The sequence below is a fragment of the Peromyscus californicus genome, unplaced genomic scaffold (genome assembly GCF_007827085.1).
Source record: "Peromyscus californicus insignis strain IS unplaced genomic scaffold, ASM782708v3 Scaffold_19__1_contigs__length_69161282, whole genome shotgun sequence".
Lineage (NCBI taxonomy): Eukaryota > Metazoa > Chordata > Mammalia > Rodentia > Cricetidae > Peromyscus > Peromyscus californicus.
The window spans coordinates 65,485,489-65,508,562 of NW_026294491.1; the positions used below are offsets into that span (position 1 = coordinate 65,485,489).

Sequence of the window (23,074 nt, forward strand, 5' to 3'; positions counted from 1 at the left end):
AATCCACAAATAAAATGTTTAAAAAAGTTGCCTTGGTCACGGTGCCTCTTCACAGGAATAAAACAGGGACTAAAGCATGTACACACACACACACACAATTTCTTGTAGAAAGCAAGAAAATAAAATGTCTCAAAATTTTATCAATTAACTGCCAGCTTAGCAAATGCAGCATATTTATAATTTTTAATCACAAGGATTTACACATTGTCACACACTGTTCACCAAAATTTCCCATCATTTCTAGATGACAGTAAGTCAATGCTATTTTTGAAAAAAAGCTTTATTCATTTATGCAAAGATATTATCAGCAATAGGTAATAGGAACATACTTTTAAGTTTAAAATTAATCTTCCATTTTGAAAGGTTCAGTACTTTTCTTTCTCCCTTCTCTTAAATACTTGACTCCAACAGAACAGCAGATGAAAGTTTATTCCCTTACTTTTCCTTAAAGTCATACAGCAACAATTACAATTGTTCTTTAGAATTTAGGTTATCATTCATAGTAAGCTGGAGATTTAATCAGAGTGATACATGTAAGAATCTCACACAAAAATACAAATACACTGAAATAAACAAGGGACAAATAAAAGAACAAAGTTCGGGATACTTTCTACTTTTCTGGTATACTGACCTCTTGGTGACTTAAAAAGATTTTGTCCTTCAGATACAGAATAAAATTAAGAGTTGAAGATCATTATGGACACTTGTGACATGACCCATGGTGGTTCCCTTAAGTTAGGGTTAAGTGGAATCTCCGTGTTTGAGGGAAGGGCTAATACAAGGCATTTTAAAACTCATGTCCATGGCAGGTCAGATGGTGTCCATCCAATTGAGTCCTTCAGAAAGGTACTGTCGTCCCATGCTACATTCTAAGGCTTAGCCCCTGAACTGCTCCTATGGGTTACTTGCTTACTTTATACCATGGAACAAACCCTGACAGAATGGGAGTACAGACTGCAAACGACTGTGGGCACAAAGGGTCTCTGCTGTCACCATGCATAATGTCCAATGGAGACCATCTAATCTAAAAACAGATAAACTACCACCTTCTTGGGATACAATTATGAAACAAATTTTGTGGTTTAGAAATGTCAAAATTACCTACTTTGACTGTTTTGGACATATTTTTCTTTACAAAAGGAAATACAACAGACTAACAAAACTAAAAATCTGTTTACTCTGTAACAACTTATATTTTGAATGTTTTTATAAAAATTTCTTTCAGATACTCTGATTAACTTTGAAGTGACATAAAAAATTTTCAGCACTTTAAATATCAGTATTTTGCACAATTTTAAGACAGCCATTCAGTTCAGCATTTTAAGAAAAAAAGAGTATTAACTCACTGAGAATAGCTTATACACCTAGCAAAGTTTAGTTTTTGTCTCGGATTCGTTAAACAAAATTATACCCAGAATTTTAGATATCCTAATTACCATCCCAAACAAATAAATAGGATATGTGTATGTGTGTGGATTCTAGCTATAGGGTAAAATATTTTGTATAAATGTAAGACCCACTGATTGGACTGTTAAGAATCTGTTTTCCTGGGTTTAGATAAGGAAGACTTCAATAAAGCTAACTATATATTGAGTTCCACTGATTAAAAATGCAGTTCTAAAAATTCTGCTCTTGTGGCAAATGTTTAGACAAATAACAAATGTAAAGTACAATACTGTAAATACTGTACTGTTCAGGTACCTTTTGAGAAGTGAAATGCTTGTAGTCTATCAAAATTCTGACCTTTCAAAACAGGTTTATAAAATCTTTTTCTTGAAAATTAGTACTTGTTTTTGAACTCTTAAAATGCCAATTTCAATTAAAAGTCCTTTAAGTCTTAAAAGTTATTCCTTTCAGCTATTTTTCAATTATTTGAAAATTATTTTTTATCCTTTTTACTTGCAATTATTTTTCTTTCAACTATATAGTGAACACAAAACCAGTTTCTATATAAACATCTAATGAACAGATTCAACATAAAACTAAGCAATCTAATAGAACTCTTATACAAAGTCTGAGTGTGATTTGTCAACCCCTCTGTAATAGTGAAAACCATTCCATCTCTTTTAGTAGTCAACAACAAGCTGCCTTAACTACTAAGTTAGCAAAGATGGTCAGACTTAAGCACTGCCCGGCTTCTTCTGAAGTGATGCACTCTTTTATCCTAGAAGAGACAGAAAGTCATTTTAAATCACTGAGAATTCCACACTACCACTACTCATCTATTACAAAATAACCAATGTGTTGGTTTACATTTAAATATAGTAAATGGGGAAAGGGAGAGCATTTGGAGGAACTCTGCAACAATAAATGCACCAACTGTTAAGGCTTTATTAAATGACAAAATTAAAAAGGAATCCCAGTAAACTCAGAAATAAGAGTTATAATTAGTACTTTTTAGATAATTAAATGATTTGGCAGGTGAACCAAAGACAGTGGAAAATTTATGTGATTCTTAAAACCATTCTTTAAAATGTTTTTCACTAGAATTTATTTTGTGTGTACAAGCATGCATGCATGCATGCATATGTGCCATGGCCCATATGGAGAGGTCAAGAGGACAATTTGCTGGTTCAGTTTCTCTCCTACAACATATGTAGGTTTCAGGGATTAAACACAGATCATCAGGCTTGGTGGCAAATGTCTTTACCTGCTGAGCTATCTTGCCAGCCAACAAAACAAAAACCATCCAACAAAACAACAAAATAACCCCAAAGTTTGGGTCTGGAGAAACGTTCTGGTGGTTAAGAGCACTTATTCTTCCAGAGGATATGGGCTGGATTTCCAGGAACCATGTTTCAGCTCCCAAACTGTTAACTCTAGTTCCAGAGAATCAGAATCTTACCTGGCTTCTGTGGGCACCAGGTAGTAGTGCAGACATATACACAGGCAAGGCACCAGTATACAATTAAAAGAGAAAACTAAAATCCTCCCCAAACAACAAAACAAACCCCTACCTATTGTTTTTATTAACAATTGCATCTGAAAGAAACCATATTTCAGAACAGTACTCTATTTCAACTTGAAATCCTTTATTTTGATTAAAAGCTCTGACTCTTGCATACTTAAGGATTAGCTTCAATCTATGAAGATGTATCATTCTTTATGAGGCAAAGGTAAGAAAATTTAAAATGTTTTCTCAAGGGGATTGGTCCTAGGAACACTCTCCCCCATAGATATGAAAACCTAAGGTTTGCTCAAATCTCTCATATAAAATGGTGGTTGCATTATACACTGGGGATCTTTCTGTATACTTTAAATTTCTCATTCTTATACCTAATATGTAAAGTTTTACTGCATTGTGAAGAATAAAAACAAAAAAAGTCTGCACATATGTTCAGTATAATTTAAAATATGTGCATATAATTGGTTGAATTCAAGGGTAGGGCGCATGCATACAGAAGACTAATGTTTACAGAAATATTTCCTTTACTCTGTTGCTTACAGAGATGTAGATACAGGGAAGTGAAGCCTTAAAAGAGAAACGGGGTTAATAAAATAGTATTTTCTTTTCTACACAACTAGCTTAATCTTGCCCTTTTCCTGGGGACCAGATTCCATTATGTAAAGAGTGACTTCTATGTGGCTGGAAAGGTGGCTCCTTTGGTAAAGTACCTATTGTGCAAGCCTGAGAACATGAGTTCAGGTCCCTAGTACCCCCTTTAAAAGGCTCGTGGTATTAGAGGTGCACTATATAATCACAGTCCTGGAAGAGTAGAACAAGAGACAGGCAAATCCTTACAGCATAGGTCACCAAACCTAGCCAAATGGACAAGCTCCAGATTCAGTGGAAGATCAGTTTAAAACAGTAATGTGGCGAGACACCCAAAGTCCACCTCTGACTGCCACAGCACCTTCACGTGTATACACACTGTCATGTAGCCTGTCAATAAGGTAACATCCCATTAAGTTAGGGTCTCGAAAAGTGGTCACAAATGTGTATGTTTTTAGAAGCTAGGTAGTAATGAATTAAAATTATAGGGCAGAAGTTAAAACAAAAAATGGGATTTATGATGAAAATAAACTGCATTCAATTTCAAAAACAGCATTTAGTTGCTTGTAACAATAGGTCTGGGGCTCCATGTACTTGCTCTGTGTAATCAGGACAAGTGCTTGGGATCCCAAGAACCCCAACATTGACTGTGGGCCTCCATACACATAAGCTGACTTACCTGTGAACATGTGCACATGCACTCACACTCACACACACACACACACACACACACACACACACACACACACACACACACACACACACACACACAGAGAAAGAAAGCGGGGGGGGGGGGGGAGGCAGGGGTGGTGGTGTAACAATAGCAGACCACTTCACTAATTTCTTATTCCTAACTAGAGGGGAAGAAATCTCTAGAGTTCAAAGGTAAGTTTTCTTTCTAACACCAGGTAAAAACTCAATTTTGAAGAAGTTTTGTTTTCAAACAAGTCATTTAACACCTTTAGAACTTTGGGGCAAGCTGACTACTGCAGTTATATATTGCACTGTGTAGGAAAAAAAAGGAAACAATTTTAAACGAGTATCTTTTACTCATTATGTTGCACACACACACAAAAGTAGGTAAAACCTAGTGAAAGTAGGTAATAACTTTCACTGGCTGTCTAAGGCTAGAGGTTAGAAATGGAGATTGAGTACTAATAGGAAGGGGTTCATTTCTTGGATGGCTAAGACATTTTTAAATTTGACTTATGGTTGTACAATTAAGTAAATATATGAAAAAGCCACTGAATTATATACTTAAAATGAGTTGGAGGATATCCGTATTATACACCTATCATTTATCTATTATTTCAAAAAAAATCTTCCTCGAATGCAATATTCTCTCCACTGGACTAACCAGTGAATAGACTTCAGAGTCAGACTCAAAAGTAAAGGGACCTAAGACTGTGTGTTCTACTCATCCTCATTTTATATTTGTAAAATGTCTTGGGACTAAAGAACAGCTCAATAGTAAAGCATGTGCTTACAGCATGTCTAAGTCCCCGAGTTCTAACCCTCAGACTAAACCTCCACGGAGAAGGCAGGCAAAACTGTAGTCCTAAAATGTAAGTCATCTGTGCAAAGTGGACAGAAGATTAGAAACTCAATCTTTGCTAAATTCATTTTCACTTGGTTATTTTCAACCTCCTCAGTTTTATCTCTTCATTCTCCATAATGTTCAAATATATTAACCAAGTAGTTCTTTTGAATTACATTCCGCTTTCAAATTTTTCTTTTATTGTGTGGTCAAGTTATTTTATCTGCCAACTCTCATGACCCTTTTATAGTACCTTCCCATTTCTGTGTGTGTATGCTTATGTGTTCCCTGTGTGTGCATACTTGTGTAGGTCTGAGGTTAACATCTGGAGTCTTCCTGATTGCTCTCTACCTTTTTTCATAGAACTCAGAGATCACTGATATGGGTTGACCTGGCTACATAGCTTGCTCAGGATCCTGTCTTTGCATCTGAGGACAGCAGATCTTTAGGCAGGCTGCTAAAACCCACCTGGCATTTATGTAATTCTGAGTTCAAATTCACGCTTTACTCACTGAGCCATGTGCCCAACAGCTCATGAAATATTTACCTTCTGAAAACGTTTCTTCTCCAAAGATAAACTATATTATTCTAAGATTTACACAGCATCCAACACACTTCTAGGTGAAACTCAACCACCATAATGGTTACCAGGGCTTATAGTACACTTCATCAGTATAAAAATATATTCAGGGGCTGGAGAAATGGCTCAGTGGTTAAGAGCATTGGCTGTTCTTTCAGAGGTCCTGAGTTCAATTCCCAGCAACCACATGGTTGTTCACAACCATTTGTAATGAGATCTGGTGCCCTCTTCTGGAATGCAGGAAGAACACTTTATACATAATAAATAAATCTTTAATACATATATCCCACAGGAAAAATAATGTTTTAGTGTTAACACATACACATTTTGCTCTGAATACTATTCTTGTCCTACCTTGAAGTAATCATCTTGAGTAACAAGAGAATTTCTCAGTCTGTTCTCAGGGTTAAATAGACAAGAGACCACTGTCTGTATGCTTCGGTCCACAGACTTCTGAAACACAGAAGTTTAAAGACTACATCTTTTATTCACTGCTAATGGCTTTTTAAAAGTATACTGAGCATATACACTTCTAGGAAATTCATTCATAATGTCAAATTCTTATCATTGTTTATTTTATATATAGTTCTCCTAAATTAATGTTCTAGTGTCTTAGCAAATTTAAAAGGCTGTATTTATTAAAACTATGGTATTTTGTTTGAAGCATTTATTTTTCCTATTACAGAAGGAATCAAGAGTTTTAATATTTCGAAGTATCTAGAGTGACATGTTAATATAATAGTACAGGCAGGCTATTTTAATTCTGTATGTGTATTTATGTGTATGAAGTTGTTGTTTTTTTGAGGCAGACTCTTCTGCAACCCTAGGCTTGCCTCACACCAGCTATGTAACCAAGGCTAGTTTTGAATTCCTTCTTCTTCTCTTCCAAAGTGCTGGGACTACAGCTGTACATCACTGTGCCCTTGTTTTCAAATTTTAAGACTGCATCAAATCAGGCAATTTGTTATCCTATCCTATTGTTTAGTAGTTTTCTTTTTTTTTCCACTAACACATAAATAAGGAATCTGTCCAGTGAAATCTTTCATTACACACATTCCCAACTTATCAATTGCTTTATTCATTCAACAATATAAATTAGAATTTTGGGGTGAGAATATGATTAAAGAAATGACTGTCTAGTTCAGTATCAAATAGTCACCATTTTAAAAGCTAATGTCATATTTATAATGTCACAGAATACTATAAATTATACATACTACAGCTGGGCAGCGGTGGCGCACGCCTTTAATCCCAGCACTCGGGAGGCAGAGGCAGGCAGATCTCTGTTGAGTTTTAGGCCAGCCTGGGCTACAGAGCGAGATTCAGAACAAGCACCAAAACTACATGGAGAAACCCTGTCTTGAAAAACCAAAAACTAGTAATAATAATAATAATAATAATAATAATAATACATATTACTATATAAATAAATTTTTTAACTATAAAAGACATGGCAAATATAATTCATACTAATTGTAGACACCTAGCCACTGAATTCTACCAAGTCATATTACAGAACAGTAACTAAAATACGATTTAAAAAATGCAATCAATTAGAAGAGAGGATATGACAAAGGAATCAGAAACTCTCAATGTTTGGAGTGTCTGAGACATCACTATCTTATGCATTAACTTCAGAGTTAAGTTTCCTATGCTCTTTAAATTTTTAAATCTGGGCAAATAGGTCTACTCAAAGAATCTTTACTAATATAAAACATATAAAAGTAAATATAAAAACCAGTAAACAAAATTAGATGTTTGCCTTTTGTGGGCCACTTCCAGAGGCTGGAGTAGCTTCATGAACTGTGCATTCATTTGGCAAAACTTCAGCTCCTGAATCAACTTCGCTGCAATGGTAGTTAACAGTTGTATAAGCCTGTATTTAAAACAATAAAAAAAAGTGTAATTAACAAGAAACATGATACATTTCTAAGTCATTCATCAAAAAGCTAAGCTGCTATTTCAGAAACTGTTTTCAACTAAATGGATGAAATTAAGTCTTTTATTTTAAAAATGTCTTCTGTCAACATCAGAGTCAGTAGGAGTTGAAGAAAAGTAACTATACTATGTAGTAATAATGGAGTACCCGAGAATTCTCTTGGTATACTTTTCAAATAACTTTATGAAAGTTAGTTAACAGCAGCTCAGGTGTTTTACAGGTAACATCATCTTCTTTTATTCCTTTTATAGAGTAATATTAATGGTTAAAATACTTATTTCTCTCCTATTTTCTTTTCATTGCAAACTCAGAGGCAGATTCTAGGAAGACCAAATGCTAACTCTGAAATCTAGTACTTTTACTACTTTCCTTGGATTATACATCATGCCAACAAGTAACCAAAACTTATTGTATATGAAGCAGCCATTGATTGGGCATACACAAACCATGTGAAAAACAAGCAGTTTCTCTCTCATGTGAGTATATAACTGAGATAACAACAGAGTAAAATACATAACATAAAAAGGCAATTAAAATATAGATATACACAATATGGCAAAAGAAATATATTAGGAAAAAACTGTCAGACTAAGCAGAGTATGTTGAGCTAATTCATTTTACCGGAGGTATAACATAACTCCTCTGTTCCCCAGCCGGCCACTGCGGTGGCATCTTAAGAAAAGGAAACAAAGATTATTTAAACACCTACACATTTTTACAAAAGAGGTGATAAGACAATGTTAAGGTATTTAACCATGCGGACTCTAAATTTCTTATTGTAAAACAGAACCAAAAATAGGTACCTTTATGCTTCTAATATCTTTGCATTTTTCAGTTCCAGCAATATATAAACCTTACATTTTCTCAATTGGAAGCTGGCATTCAGAGAAATTTAAAAAGACAGTGGCTCTTAGAAATTATTACTACAGCTAAGGTCATGGGTCATAAATATGATGGTCACATCTATTGGGAGAGAAATTCGTGGAACTACTATTTTTGTAGCATCTAGCAAAATTATATACTATCAGAATGGTGCTCTAAGAACTGGGTTCTATTTTTATTTCAACCTATCCTATAAAAATTTTTAAGTCAGCCTATACTTTTCAGATATTTGACAGAAATTAAAGAATGCTTGTTGAAATAAGAACAGAAGATACTGAATCTTTGTAAACAGTCTGAACAAATGTTTTTCCTTGTCAAAATACTTATCTCTAAATAATATTGATGCCTGAATTATAGAGTAATTCTACTTTCCTTTAATTTTAGATAGTTTAAATAAGCACACTATGCAGCAATTTTATATAAAGAAAGAAAGACCACAGTAATATCCCCAAGTTAATTTACATTCCCTTAAATTATCTGATCATTCAAATCCCTCCCCTCAGGGCTCAGAGAACCCTGGGGAAGAGGAGGCAGAAAGAGTCTAAGAGCCAGAGGGGATGGAGGACACCAGGAGAACAAGGCCCTCTAAATCAACAAGATCAAAGCTCGTATGATCGAACAGGGACTAAGGTAGCATGCACAGGGGCTGCATCAGGTCCTCTGCCTATATATTATGGCTTCCAGTTTAGTCTAGTTTTTAATGATATTCCTGAGTGTGCAAACAAATGGATCTCTAAATCTTGTGACTTCTCTTGAGCTTTTTCCATGTTTTTTTCCCCCTTGTTCAATTTTGCTATGGTAGTTTTTCTCATATTTTGTTGCTATCCCTTTTGTGGTGGATTGAATGAGAATGACCCCATAGGTCCATATACTTGAATGCTTGGTTCCCAAGGAATGGCACTTGAAAGGATTAAAAGACAGAGCCTTGTTGAAACTAGTCTGTCACTGGGGATGGGCTTTGAGGTTTTCAAAAACCCAAGCCAGGCCCAAGGGCTGTCTCTTCCTGCTGGCTATGGATCCAGATGTAGAATTCTCAGCTATCTCTCCAGGACTATGTCTGCCTGCATGCTGATAATGGACTAAACTTCTAAAATTGGAAGCCAGTCCCAATAAAATGCTTTCTTTTATAAGAATTGCTGTGGTCACATGGTGTTTCTTCACTAAGACAACTTAGGAGCCTGTTTATAGGGAGTCGATCTGCATAGGATGAAAGTAGACAGGGGCTATGAGGAGTACAGAAAGAGGAAACTATAATCAGGATATATTATGTGAGGAATAAATCCATTTTCAATTAAAGGGAGAAAAAAGAAAAAAAAAATACCTGATAATTATAAACAGGCAGCTGATATCCAGTGATGACCTGAACTGGTGAACTTGGATAAGGAGGGTATGCCTGATAATAAAATTCACAAAAAATTGGATTAATAAAATAAATTTGAGAAAATGAGAAAGTATCATTCACAATACAACAAGAAAATGCAGTTTTTCTCTTTTTCTCTATATTGCAATTCAGGAGTCTAAATGACTGGCTTTAGGTAGAAAATATTCCTTGTCAAATGATAACTTATTACACAGGAAAGAGGAAAAGACAATATAAATGACTGCTTTTCTAAGCCAATATTCACCTTAGGAGGTCACTGTATACAGACTATACATACAGTTCTAGAAGGGCAGTTAAATAAATCTATCTTCTGTTTCTCTATGAAAGTATCTTCACAGAGTATGTACTGGTAGCAATGTTAACAGAACGGATAATCATTAATTTTTCTACAGCCTTATGATTTTTCTGTGTTTAATTTCTAAAAGTTAACAGAATTACTATCTGAAACTGGAGAGGGATTAAATCAATGTTTTCTATACTTCAGTATTTACTGACTGAAAGCAAATAGTAGCACACATGAATGCCTTCTATCAGTAATGAATCACAGTAAATATTAGGAATAAGTATGGATTTTCTTCTAAGTCATATTTGGAGCAAGAGAAATAAGGAACGAGACAGTCTATATTCTACACACAGAGAAAAAAATACATAGGTTTTTATTACTCTTTTTCTTTTCTGGCCAAAAAATGTCTCTCAAATTGAAAAAGTAAAATGTACCAAGAATGTTATTTAGCATCAGTAGGTATAGTAAGCATGAAAATTTAAATATTAACCCAGCTCAAATTAAATTCAAGAACCTTATTATTTATAGATAAAACCGATCAATTTCCAAACTAAAATGAACCCAGGTGTCAACAACCTACATGAAGAGGCATTTGGAAATCACAGAAGAGCTGATCATCTTTGGGAACAATCAACTAAGAGGACATACAAAGCTGTTTCTGAACAGTCAAAGAACTTCTTCAATTTGAAAGACATTTTTGCCAGAAGAGGAAAAGGTTATAGTAAAATTCTTCTATAATATACTATTTGTACATGTCTGAAATACAGACCTGTGGGAAAAAAAGGAATATATGTAATGTGGCTACCGAGGCTCTAGGATAAAGTCTTACAAACTACATAGAGGCAGGTTTCAGCTTAGCATAGGGAACAAAGCACTAAGAATGAGAGAGTATAAACAAAAGGAACAAATTCCTCATATCTGAAGTATTCCAATAAGGACTGAACTGTATTACACTTACCATCCAAACCATGCATATGACTGCAGAGCTTAGGAAGACTACTAACAAACCTAAGAACATGAATGCAAGCCATTTTTACCTGAACATACTGAGTTATAGGATTCATCATGGTTGGAGGCTGCATGTATGTCTCAGCATTTGGACTACTCCAAACACTCTGAAACTGTGGTGGAGGAGGAGGATTAAAAATCAAAGGACGTGGCTGCACATGATAAGTACCTTTAAAAAAAAAATAAAGAGAAAAACTTATATCAAGTCCTCTGAAAAACCTGACCTGAGCAGTTTCATCAAGAACAATTTCTGTTTTTACTCACATAAATTTTGTTTCCTGATTGCAGGGCCCAGTTTCAGCTTTTTACCATGGAAATTTATCTGTGACTAAAAACAGTAACAAACGATAATGTAATACTTCATTTCCAAGACTTGGCCAAATACTACCGTGCTTACCCTTACAACTCTATAATCAAAGCATCCCAAAGCATCAAGTTAAATTTAGTAAAGCCATTCATTCCATTTCTAACTCTGTCTCTAGTTGATAAAACTAGAAGCTCCCAAGCAAGTAGGTTCTGTCAAGTTACATAAGATTACATTTTTATTTTAAACAGAAAGGAAGCCTATTTTTCTCTGTATTTTATATAAGACTGAACATCCAGCACTTTTCAACTCTAAAGCATTGCTGAAGAATTTTCTGTAAGACTATTACTTACTTCTACTATCTTCTGCACATCCACGTCATTATAAAATGAAACAAATCCATAGCTAGAAAGGCAGACAAATGAAATACAAAATCATAAGTACATAGTACCATGGTTATACCTTCTAACAGTCTATAAAATAGCAGAAGTGGTAATAATGGAAGATGAACATACTGTGATAGATATGCTAAGACACAGGTAACAGTTCCTCTGTAAATACCACTGCTTCCTTAGTCTATTATGTCAGAATGTGCTAATATTAACATTCATTAACAAAGATTATCTAAGGCAAAACAGTTAAAATTTAAGATACTCTGAAATGTGCCAAGAAAATATTTGATAACCCATTTGTGTGAAATAAAAGACAGAAAATATTAAAATACAAATACAAGGAAAATGACTAAGTTAAAGAACTGATTAAAAACCTTTTATCCATAAAATAAATTATCAAAAGCAAGAAATTCATTAATGTTAGAATGCCCACTGTGAGTCTTGTCTGATATCGGGTGTCTCTCCAGCATGCTTAGTTCTATAAACAGTAGCTATAGCAAATATGTTTACATACCCCTTTGACACACCAGTTCGATCAGTGATTATCTTCACTTCTTTTACTGAGCCATATCTGGCAAAGAAACTCCTGATTTCAGTTTCATCCATCTATGAAAAGAAATGAACTTCAAGAGTAAAAAATTAAGCATTCAAGACTTCTAATTGAATTGTGAAGAGATTTGATTATGTGCAAGACAATCTCTGGTATCACAAAATTATTCCACTTTGTTGAGTCTATTTTTAGATTCTGTGGGTTAAAACCAAACCTGCATAAAATTTAAAACAACGAAAAACCCTTTTAGGTCTACACATCAAATCCCATCATCCACCACCTTTTAGATAATTAAAATTTACTGAACTCTCAACTGTGTTGCCAGGGCTCCTCCTGGCTCCAGCACGCCTCCCACCTCTTCCCATCCAAACACTACCTGGCTTCACAATGTATTTAAAGTAAAACAAAATATGAATACAATACCCTAACATCAATTCCACCAACAAAAACGGTGTTTGGCATGATTTTGCCTTCTGGCAAAACATATCCTTGACTGGTGGCTGCTGCTGAAGACTGGATGCTGGCCTCCCTGGAGACAGCTGAATTTGGAGTCTCAGAAGTTGTGGCAGACTGTAATTTAGAAAATAGACAACTAAATACACACACACACAGGACAAACTATGTGAAACATACCTTTTGTATTTAACATAAACTAGTGTTACTCTAAATTACTTACCAATACAGCTTAGCTTCAGAACTTAAAGCAATTAACAGAGAACTGGTGTGAAAATTAAACAAAAGGATGTAGTACTTTCTGAAATACGATGCTTCTCACTGTCATCTTTTTTAAAATGGTCCCCATAGGCTCACAGATTTCAATGCTTGGTCACCATTTGAAAAGATTAGAGGGTGTGGCCTTGTTGGAGGAAGTGTCACTAGAGATGGGCTTTGAGACTTCAAAAGCTCAAGCCAGGCCCAGAGGCTCTCTCTCCCCCTTGTGTCTGCCGATCCAGATGTACTTCTCCAGCACTTCTGCCTATACGCTGCCATGCTTCCTGCCATGATGTGGACTAATCCTCTGAAACTGTTAAGCAAGGCGCAGTTAAATGCTTTCTTTTAGGAGAGTTGCCACGGTCACGAGGACTCTTCACAGCAATAGTAAATCGACTAAGACAACAGGCTTCATTCTATATTTTACTCTATGTGTGTGTTTTGCCTGCTTGCATGTATGTGCACTATGTGCATGTCTAATGTCTGCAGAAGCCAAAGAGGGAGCTAAATTTCCTGGAACTGAAGTTACAATTTTGAGCTGTCATGTGGGTCCTTCTCCAAGAATAATAAAAGTGCTGTTAACCACTGAGCCATCTCTCCACCCCGTTATCTTTCATACTATATTGTGAAACAATACCAACTTTATTTCATACAATGTATGAAAATATTGTATTTGATGAGCTGCGTGAAAAGTTCAGATCTGTGAAGACTAAAACTACTAAAATCATTAGGGATATACTAATAAATTTTCATTTTTACTGGGTATGTTAAATCAAAAGCACATAAAAAACTCAAAATAAACAAAATAGCTGTTTAAAATCCCAAACAAAAACTAACTCTTAGATAAATCATTTCCTTTGCCTTTCTATTATCAAATTAACATGAATTTTATAACTTCAACACTCTCATATTATGTCTGACTTATTTAGGAATAAATAAGTAAATTATGAAAATATTATTGTCACATCATAATTTCCTCTTCCCTAATACTGTGATGTTTAATGCATGTTTTGAAATAGCACTCGTTTCTTGAATAACACCCATCACTCTCACTGGCAACTTTAATTTTCATGGTCAGTTGGTTAATAGAAACAACATCACCCTTTATTTTCAAATAAAGACACCTATATATACAACTCATTTTTTTCCTTGGGTTTTGATCCAAACTGTTTTCAGTCTTCACACAATACACTCTAATTGGTTGACATCAATTTTCCTAAAGCAGAACTTATTGGGAATGGTAGAGGCAATGCAGCAAAACACAACAAACACTGACTTAGTCAAGATGCCTAATTCATGTCCCTTACACTAAGTTATAAGTTGCATACCTGTCCAAGTGTATCCCTGGGCAAATTACTTTGAGAATGACTAACATTGCTTAACTCATTTTGTAAAGTATAAAGTAGTATGCTAATGAGTTAGTGTCCTGTATTTGAATTTATTTTCAATGGATTGTTAGAAAAGGGTTTTTTACTCTCACAGCTGACTTTACAAGTACTTTATTATCAACTAGTTGGAACTTTAATAAACTATATGATATATCCATTCAAAATTCATTTATGAAACTGATTTAATAGGAGGTAAATACTAAAGATTTTAAGGGAATGCTAGTATACATTCTTTGCATATAACATTAAATAACATATTTGAAGTGAAAATACTATATAATAAAAAGTTAAAGGTGCCAATTTGTTTTTAAAAGGTTAATTTTATAAAAATTTTTGAAATGAAATAAAAATTGTCAAATCATCTTTGTTTTTTCCTCTATTCACTTAAGCTATTATTTTCTATTTTGTGTTCCTACTTAACAACTTTATGCCTTTGTACAGTAAACTCCCTTCAACAATGATATGGCAGGGAATAAAAAGATTATTTTAAAAGTTATTTCCTTCTTTTAATGTCTTACAATTTTATTTTTTTCTAAATGGGACTACTACATATGCTATGTATCTTCAACTATTTAGAACTTGACTAGATATGCTTTGCTAGCAGACAATCTGTCCATCTCTTCTCAATTTTTTCATTCAGAAATAAATTCAAAACATAAAACAGTGGTTCTGTAATTTTTATAGAACTTCCTTTCTCAATTTTCCCTTCTTTTATGAATGAATACAATATACGCTTATTTGATAAATAATTTTTATTACTGGTGTTTATACCACAATGTATGGATGCTTTTTAATTTAGAGGAGTATGTAGTATTTCACCTGTGTCAGAGTCTAAGAAGTTATAAATGAACTGATTCTCTGCTACAAGGGCACTTAGTATCTAGAGACGTTTCTGGGTATCACCAGTGAGGTAAACTTCTGACATATGGTAGGTAGGCAGCCAGGGATACTACTTCAATTGCCAACAACAGCCTCCCAAACAAAGGATTGCTGGGACCAAAACCTTTATAAGGATGTGCTGAAAAATCCTGTTATGTATGGTATCACTAGAATTGAAGAGGAAAATAATTGTTGGGGAAAAACTTGATTTTTCATTGTCCACTAAAGTAACTGTTTTCAGGATCTTGATTTCCTTGCTTGAAAAATAATTAGAAAAGACCTCAATTGTCTTCTATAATTGTTTTTTTTTTTTGTTTGTTTGTTTTTCAAGACAGGGTTTCTCTGTGTAGCTTTGCGCCTTTCCTGGAACTCACTTGGTAGTCCAGGCTGGCCTCGAACTCACAGAGATCCACCTGCCTCTGCCTCCCGAGTGCTGGGATTAAAGGCATGCGTCACCTCAATTGTCTTCTATAATTGTTTTCTTTATACGAAAGTAAAATGGATGTTTGAGGACAATTTAATAAGGAAAAAATAAAATATCAAATATTATAGGATACTTGATTTGGGCTTAGGCTTCCTACTTAATAAGGATTAGTATAAAATCTGTCTCATCTTAATAGTGTAATAATATATTAAAAAAGGCACACCATATCCTGGTCCTTATCCAGTAGGTGGCACTCAAAGTTAACAAAGCAAAGTACTCCATTTTAACAAGCCCTGAATCACAGGCAGAGAGTGCTTACTGTATGCTTCATATAGTGTTATCTCAAACACCCATAACCAATAGATACCCATAACCGACAGATGCTTTGATTACTTTTTAAACATAAAAACACTCTACAACCAAATAATCATTAAATCAAAATTTAATGTTCAAGATAGTGTAATTTTTAAACTTCATTTATTTATTTAGAGACAAGGTCTTATATGTAACTCTGCTGCCTGGCCTGAAGCTTGCTATGTAGACTAGGCTGCCCTCACTCATGGAGTTCCACCTGCCTCTACCTCCTCAGTATGATTATTTTTAATGACAGTGTCCCATGTTGCTAAAGTTGGCCTGGAAGGTTAGCCTGAAACTTCTGAGGGGCTCAAGTGATCCTCTTGCTTCAGCACCTCACCCCCACGCCTCCAGTACTTGAAATTATCCACAAAATACACCGAGCCTGGTAGAAAAGTGTTATCTTATCCATCAATAGAATATAGTAGCATACTGAAAATACGCTATTAAATATAGGACAATTTATCAATTCTACCTCCAAATGAATTGTGGATTTTGAATTGAGAAATATTAGGATACTAACAATGAACTTAGAGGCTATCATTTACAAACTCTCCACAGTACATTATATTTGAATATTCACATATAAAAAAATAGCTAGATGCTGAAAATACTACTATTAAAAATTCTAGGATGTCTCCGAAATTTAATTAAATCACCATGCTAAGCAAATTGCCACATATGTTACAAATACTGGCCAAGATAAAGTCTGCAGTCATTAAATTTCTAACTAATGGAGTTAGAAAATTGTCCAAAAGTATTACTTATAATGTGATTTTAATTACTGAGATGGACAACTACTAATTTCACAATTACAAATGTTTACATGAAATTGTCCAACTTAATTTTAACACTCGTCATAACATAGATTTTCTTCCTTTACTTCTAAAATGGAAAAAAATTGTATAAATGAATATGCAACGTATGACAACAGGCTTGTGACTTAACGGCTACTAACGCGTTCAGTACTGTTCCCGAGGCAGGGCCCCCGCTCTGTAACCCGCCCAAGCCAGCCTCCTCAACGCTGGGATTACGACAGGATCGCTTTCCCCTTCGGGCGGCCTGCCGCCTGCTCCTCTCCCGCCTACGCATGCACGCACGCACGCTGGCCGCCACCACGTACGCTTACGCAAGGCCGCCACCGGCCTGAGGCGCTACTCCAGACAGGGCCTCGCCAATGGCGGCGGCCTGCAGTTATTTGCCGGGCAGGACTCCACAGGCCGGCCCCCATCCAGAAGCCGAGGCGTGGTGGGAGGGTCGGGGGGCGCGACGGGGGCCTGGGCGCAGTGGAGGGGCCGGGAAGGGCCGGGGGGACCGGGGCGCGACGGGGACTGCGGGGCGCGCCGGGGGCCGGAGCGCGACGGGGACTGGGGGGCACGCCGGGGGCCGGAGCGCGACGGGGACTGGGGGGCACGCCGGGGGCCGGAGCGCGACGGGGACTGGGGGGCACGCCGGGGCCGGAGCGCGACGGGGACTGGGGGGCACGCCGGGGGCCGGAGCGCGGTGGGGACCTGGGGCGCGGTGGGGGGCCGGGAAGGGCCGGGGGGGGGGACCGGGGCGCGGTGGGAGGGCCGGGGAGCGGTGGGCGGCGGGGGCCGGGAAAGGCCGGGGCGCGGTGGGCCGGCTGGGCCGCGGCAGGGGGCTGGGCCGCAGCGGGCCTCGCCCAACCCCAGGCTGGCTCCTGCAGGCCCGGCGGCCCAAAGGCGGGAAAGCGACGTCGCGCGACGCCCAGGTCGTGCACGAGGCCTACCCAGGAGCAGCCGAGGTCCCCAAGGCGGCCGCAGCCACCCGCTTCCGCCCATGCCCGGCCCCTTGGTGCTTGTAGGCCGCAAAGTCAGCAGGGCCGTGCCCGGGAGTGGGGGGCTGCCGGGGTGGGGGCCCGGAGCCGCGAATCTGAAGGAACCCCGCTTTCGCCCACCGCCCCCTCTTCGTGTTACCCAGAAAAAGCCAAATGTCCACCTCCGTCTGAGGAGCACGGCCTCCGGCCGCTCTCGCCCCGCCACCCGGGCCTGCCCTCGACTCACCATGATGGCGGCCGGAGTTGGGGTGAAAACCCCCGAGGAGGAGCAGGAGCTGCGCGGCGGGCAGCGACCGGAGCGGCTGTGGCGGGCGCTGCGGTGGCCGCCTGGCCTCCAACGGGCGAGGAGCCGGGGCGGCGGTGGAAGCAGAGCCGAAGGCCGCGGAGACGCCGGGAGCCCCGAAGCGAGCCAGGCGTGAGTCGCCGAATCACTGAGGCGCGGCGGGCGGGGGCCCGGGGGTGGCTGTGCGTGGCCGGCCGCGTGGTGGGCCTCAGCCAATGGGCGGCGGCGCTCGGCGCGGCAGGGGGGGCCGGGGACCACGTCGCCCACGCGGGTGCGTGCGTGAGGGGTGCGCACGGGCATGCGCGAGGGACGGTGCATGCGAGGGACAGGGCATGCGCGAGGGACGGGGCATGCGAGGGACAGGGCATGCGCGAGGGACGGTGCCGGCGCCGCCCTAGGCCGCGGCCTCACTGACCGAGGCACGTACAGACTCACGTCCCCCCAAACGTGTAGGAAGACCCCCGAAGTGTGCCCTGGGCGGGATGGTGGTCAAAGTTGTGTTCGGAAAACGTTTATTTAGGAGACGGCCACAAAATGGCGCCTCGAGTGCATAGTGCATAGTGCCTAGGGTTGTCCGCATCCGCAAAGCTTGGCTCCGGGCGAGCGAGTCCCGGGCGTCGCCTGGCCGGGCCCCTTGACGCCTTTCCGCCACGTGTGGAGGTGGCGTCCGGTGGGAGGGAGCGCCTCACAGGCGGCCGGACCTTTTCCTTTGCCCTGCCCTTTATTTCCCCCTTTCAAACAAACTCCTGAATTACCAGGTCCAACAGACACAGCAGTGACCACGTGAGAACATTTCTTCCTGCGCGGAGTTGACGTTGTAACGGAGCGTTTCTCTTGCAGGCCTTACAGAAACAAGCTAGGCCCGCCAGAGAATTCTAGAACATTCTAGTTAGAGAACCAGGGCCTCCCCACAGCAAAGCCAAGCTGTAGCATGGAGACAGTCATGCATTGCAGAACCGCTTCAGCACCTTACAGTGTCATGGGTTACTATCTTTTTTTTTTTTGGTTTTTTTTTTTTTTTTTTGGTTTTTCGAGACAGGGTTTCCCTGTGTAGCTTTGCGCCTTTCCTGGAACTCACTTGGTAGCCCAGGCTGGCCTCGAACTCACAGAGATCCGCCTGGCTCTGCCTCTCGAGTGCTGGGATTAAAGGCCTGCGCCACCACCGCCCGGCCGTTTTTTGTTTTTTTTTTTTTTTTAATCCTCAAACTTGCCTTTTGTTCAGATAAAAAGTATTTAAACATATATTTTTTTTTAAGCTGGCAAAATGATAGACTTGAAATTTTCATTAGCCGGACAATGGTGTATAAAAAAAAAACTAGCTAGCTAGCCTTATTTATAATATGGTTTTATTGAGGCATCCGTTTAAAATGGGGACAATCCAAGCTACTTAAAATGAAAATAAGCTAGAAACTAGAGCGTGACTATCTGAGTCTCCTCTGGCTTTTGTTTGTTTGTTTTTGTTTTTCAAGACAGGGTTTCTCTGTGTAGTTTTGGTGCCTGTCCTGGATCTCGCGCTCTAGACCAGGCTGGCCTCGAACTCAGAGATCCGCCTGGCTCTGGCTCTGGAGTGCTGGGATTAAAGGCGTGCGCCACTCTCCTCTGGCTCTTGATAGGTGCCTAGGCTGTAATGTGAACAGTCACACAAAGTGCCCAGACTGTCCTAATTTTAGTACAGAGAAATAAACAGCACAAACGATCTGGCATGGTTGGTTAATGACTGGATTAGCTGGTACTAACCTCGGTGCTCCAGGCCTAGATGCGCAGGCGTGGAAGGGCAAAGTTGAAACGGTGCAGCGTGCTCTCTGGAACTGAACACCCTGCGGCACACCAGCACCCTTGAAAGGCACCATCCTAAGGAACAGGGTGGACTTAAGAGAGAGCACCGTGAAGACAACTACAAGAAAAACAAAAACCATTTAACTCTGATTAGAATTTGAAACTATACCTGTGTCTCCCAAGTTTGGCATTTACATTTATGACATGTGTGTTAGTAGAATCTTAAAATGAAACTGTTCTCACTTCACTCTCCCCTGCTCTGCAAAAGATTCCTGGGCATGGTGTTTCTGGAGTGCCCGGAAAAAGCAAACAAGCCAATTTGGAGAGATAATGGGGATCCTCATAGAAAAGGACTTTTCAAAGATAAGCCTACAGGAAGTGGGGCCTAGTGATGTGGTCTCCTAATCCTGCTGCTTGGGAGGAGAGGCTTAGGCAAGGAGATCAAAAAGTTCAGGGCCTGCCCTGCAGATTTAGTGACACTGTTTCAAAATAAAAGGAAAGAAAGGACTGAGGATACTGCAGGGCAGAGCACTTGCTTAACACATATGAAGGATGTTCTGGGTTTAATTCCCTATAAAACATGCACACACATCAAACAAACAACAACAATAACAAAAACCACGGAGTTCCTTTTTGTATTGGCCAATTACTCCCAGGCATGGGCCTGCCCTCAAGTGTGGCTGATATACCCAATCATGCTCCATTGCAGAAAACAGAGCTTCCCTTTGTCAGCAGGTGTCAGTTGAAAATAGCAAGCAGGGTGGTGGCGGCACATACCTTCAAGCCCAGCACCCAGGAGGCAGAGAAACAGGCAGAACTGAGTTCAAGGCTAACATGGTCTACAGAGAGAGATCTAGGTCAGCCAGGGCGACACAGAGAAACCCTGACTCTAAAAACCAAAAAAAGAAAACAGCTTCTTGGTTAGGGATGGGAAATCGTGTCCATTTCCCCTGCTCAGTGACAGGATCGTGTCTCCTTGAACCTGTGCAGGTGCTGTGCATGCCAGCAGGCATGCAAAAGTCTCTTGTTCACATGTGTATCAGTTCTGTTTTATCTGGAGTATCTGTGTAGTTGAAGTCATCCACCACCTCCAGCTCTTGCAATCTCCTCTTTCGCATAGAGCCCTGAGCCTGAACAGGAGGGCTTTGATGAAGGCAACCTACTTCGGACTGACTGCTCCCAAGTCTGTCACTGTGCACACTGTCCAGTTGTGGGTCTCTATGCTAATTTCCAGCTACTGCAAGAAGCAGCTTCACTGATGAGCACTGAGTGAGGCACTGATCTATGGCTGTAACAGTATATCACTAGAAGTCATTCTATTGATATGTTCCTTTAGCAAGATGATAGTGATAGATCCCCCCTGGCCTATGACCTATCTAGTCTCAGGTTCTTGTCCACGTTAGCAGTGTCAGGTAAGGGAGTGGACTTTAAATCCAATTAAAAAAGTGGTTGGTTAGTCATACCCATGACATTTGTGCCATAATTGTACTAGTATATCTTGCAGGCAGGTCACAGTCTTAGGTCACAGGGTCTGTAGCTGGGTGATATTGATAATTACCTTTGTCTTCCAGTAGCCTTCAGAGTACCGTCCAGCACCATAAACACTAGTTAGTAGGGGTGTGTGGTGTTGGAATAGAAATGACGCCCACGGGTTCATATATCTGAATGCACTATGTGAGAAGGAGGAGGTGTTGCCTTGTTGGGGTGGGTGTGGCCTTTTTAAACGAAGGATGTCACTGGGGTGGGCTTTGGGGTTTCAAAAGCCCAAGTCAGCCTAGTAACTCTTTCTTCCTGTTGCCTTTGGATCTGGATGTAGAACTCTCAGCTACCAGGCTGCTTGCATGCCTCTGTTCTCCCCACCATTAGGACAATAGACTAAACTACTGAAAATGTAAGCAAGTCCAGTTAAATGCGTTTTTATGACACTTGTCATGGCCATGGTCTCTTCACAGCAATAGAACACTGACTAAGATGGGGTGAAATTTCTGGTGAGGTACCAGCTCAGCTTCTCTCTGTTCAATGCCTGAAGTATAACCTTCAGCAGTGCAGCCTTACCATCAGGTTGTGGAGAGCAGTAATAGCTTTGGCAATAGCCTGTGATGTTTGGGGTGTGGTGGGGGGTTCCATGGAACCCTTTGACCAGTAACTCAACGTGCTGCGTTCCTGGCACAAGAGATTTTACATGGTAGCATATGATGAGCAGTTGGGGCAGTGTCTCACCCGTACATGATGACTTCGTTAGACTCCTTTCCTGTCTGTCTATGCTTTAGGAAGCCTCTACAGTCGGAAGTTCCCATATGACTTTCAAAATGCCTTTAGTGTTAGTGTCCCTGCCCGCATTTCCTCCTCCTCTGTCCCCTCCCGGTATAATCCTGCTAGTCTAGTTTGTCCATTGTCACTCCATAACAGTATATTATATTTCCTTGTCCTTGAAAGGTCCCTTCTCCACCTGGTCCCTTACTAGGTACATAATCTCTGGTTATTTGACTTGTAGCACACATATCAAAAGCTGATGTCTACATATAAGAGAAAACATGCAATGTTATCTCAGTAATTTTTATAGTTCCATTTATTTACCTTCAAATTTCATTTTTCTTAATAGGTGAATAATATTCCATTGTGCTTCTCAGACATCTGTGTTTCATCTTTTGAGAACTCCACTTAGTTTTATATCCCATTTTTTTAGTTGGGTTTTGCTTCTTGATGTTTAGGTTTTTTGGTTCTTTATATATTCTAAATATTAACCCTATATCCCATTCTGTAGGCTGCTGATTTGCTAGATGACGCTGTCCTTTGCCACACAGAAGGTTTTCACCTTGATGAGGGCTCACTTACTAGTTTTTGGTCTCCATGCCCTTGCTATCAATGTCCTATTCAGAAAGCCCTTTCTTGTGCCAATGAATCAAGCTTATTCCCCACTGAAAAGTTTTTCTCAGTATGTAGGAGAGTATTTTTATAGCCATACAGTATATCTCCCTCTTTTTATTCCCCTTGGTTTATTATATATATAAATTAAAATTTTTCAATTTTTAAAACTCATGTTAATTGTTCCAAAGGAAGGTTCAGGACCATTAGCCACCTCTATTTGTTTAACCTATGTGATCACAGTTTT

At 39.4% G+C, this 23,074-nt stretch overlaps 1 protein-coding gene across 1 annotated transcript; it reads right to left on the reverse strand.

Annotated features, from left to right (window-relative positions):
• Positions 1-270: 270 nt before the first annotated feature.
• Positions 271-12,454, reverse strand: Dazl (deleted in azoospermia like). Its single transcript, XM_052743998.1, has 9 exons — positions 12,314-12,454; positions 11,761-11,812; positions 11,368-11,431; positions 11,133-11,272; positions 9,753-9,824; positions 8,171-8,221; positions 7,373-7,486; positions 5,965-6,063; positions 271-2,164 (listed from the first exon to the last, which is right to left on the reverse strand). The coding sequence occupies exons 1-9, from the start codon at positions 12,403-12,405 to the stop codon at positions 2,102-2,104; spliced, it is 747 nt and encodes a 248-aa protein (XP_052599958.1). The 5' UTR covers positions 12,406-12,454; the 3' UTR covers positions 271-2,101.
• Between the last annotated feature and the right edge of the window lie 10,620 nt (positions 12,455-23,074).

Bases quoted from the DNA above. Each gene is read 5' to 3' on its own strand.
- Dazl (XM_052743998.1), bottom strand. From the start codon at position 12,405: ATGGATGAAACTGAAATCAGGAGTTTCTTTGCCAGATATGGCTCAGTA. The intron at 7,487-8,170 runs GTAAAATGAATT...TTTTAAATACAG, and splicing joins GGAGTTATGTTATACCTCCG to GCTTATACAACTGTTAACTA. The intron at 6,064-7,372 runs GCAAACATCTAA...TCTGTGTTTCAG, and splicing joins CTGGAAGTGGCCCACAAAAG to AAGTCTGTGGACCGAAGCAT.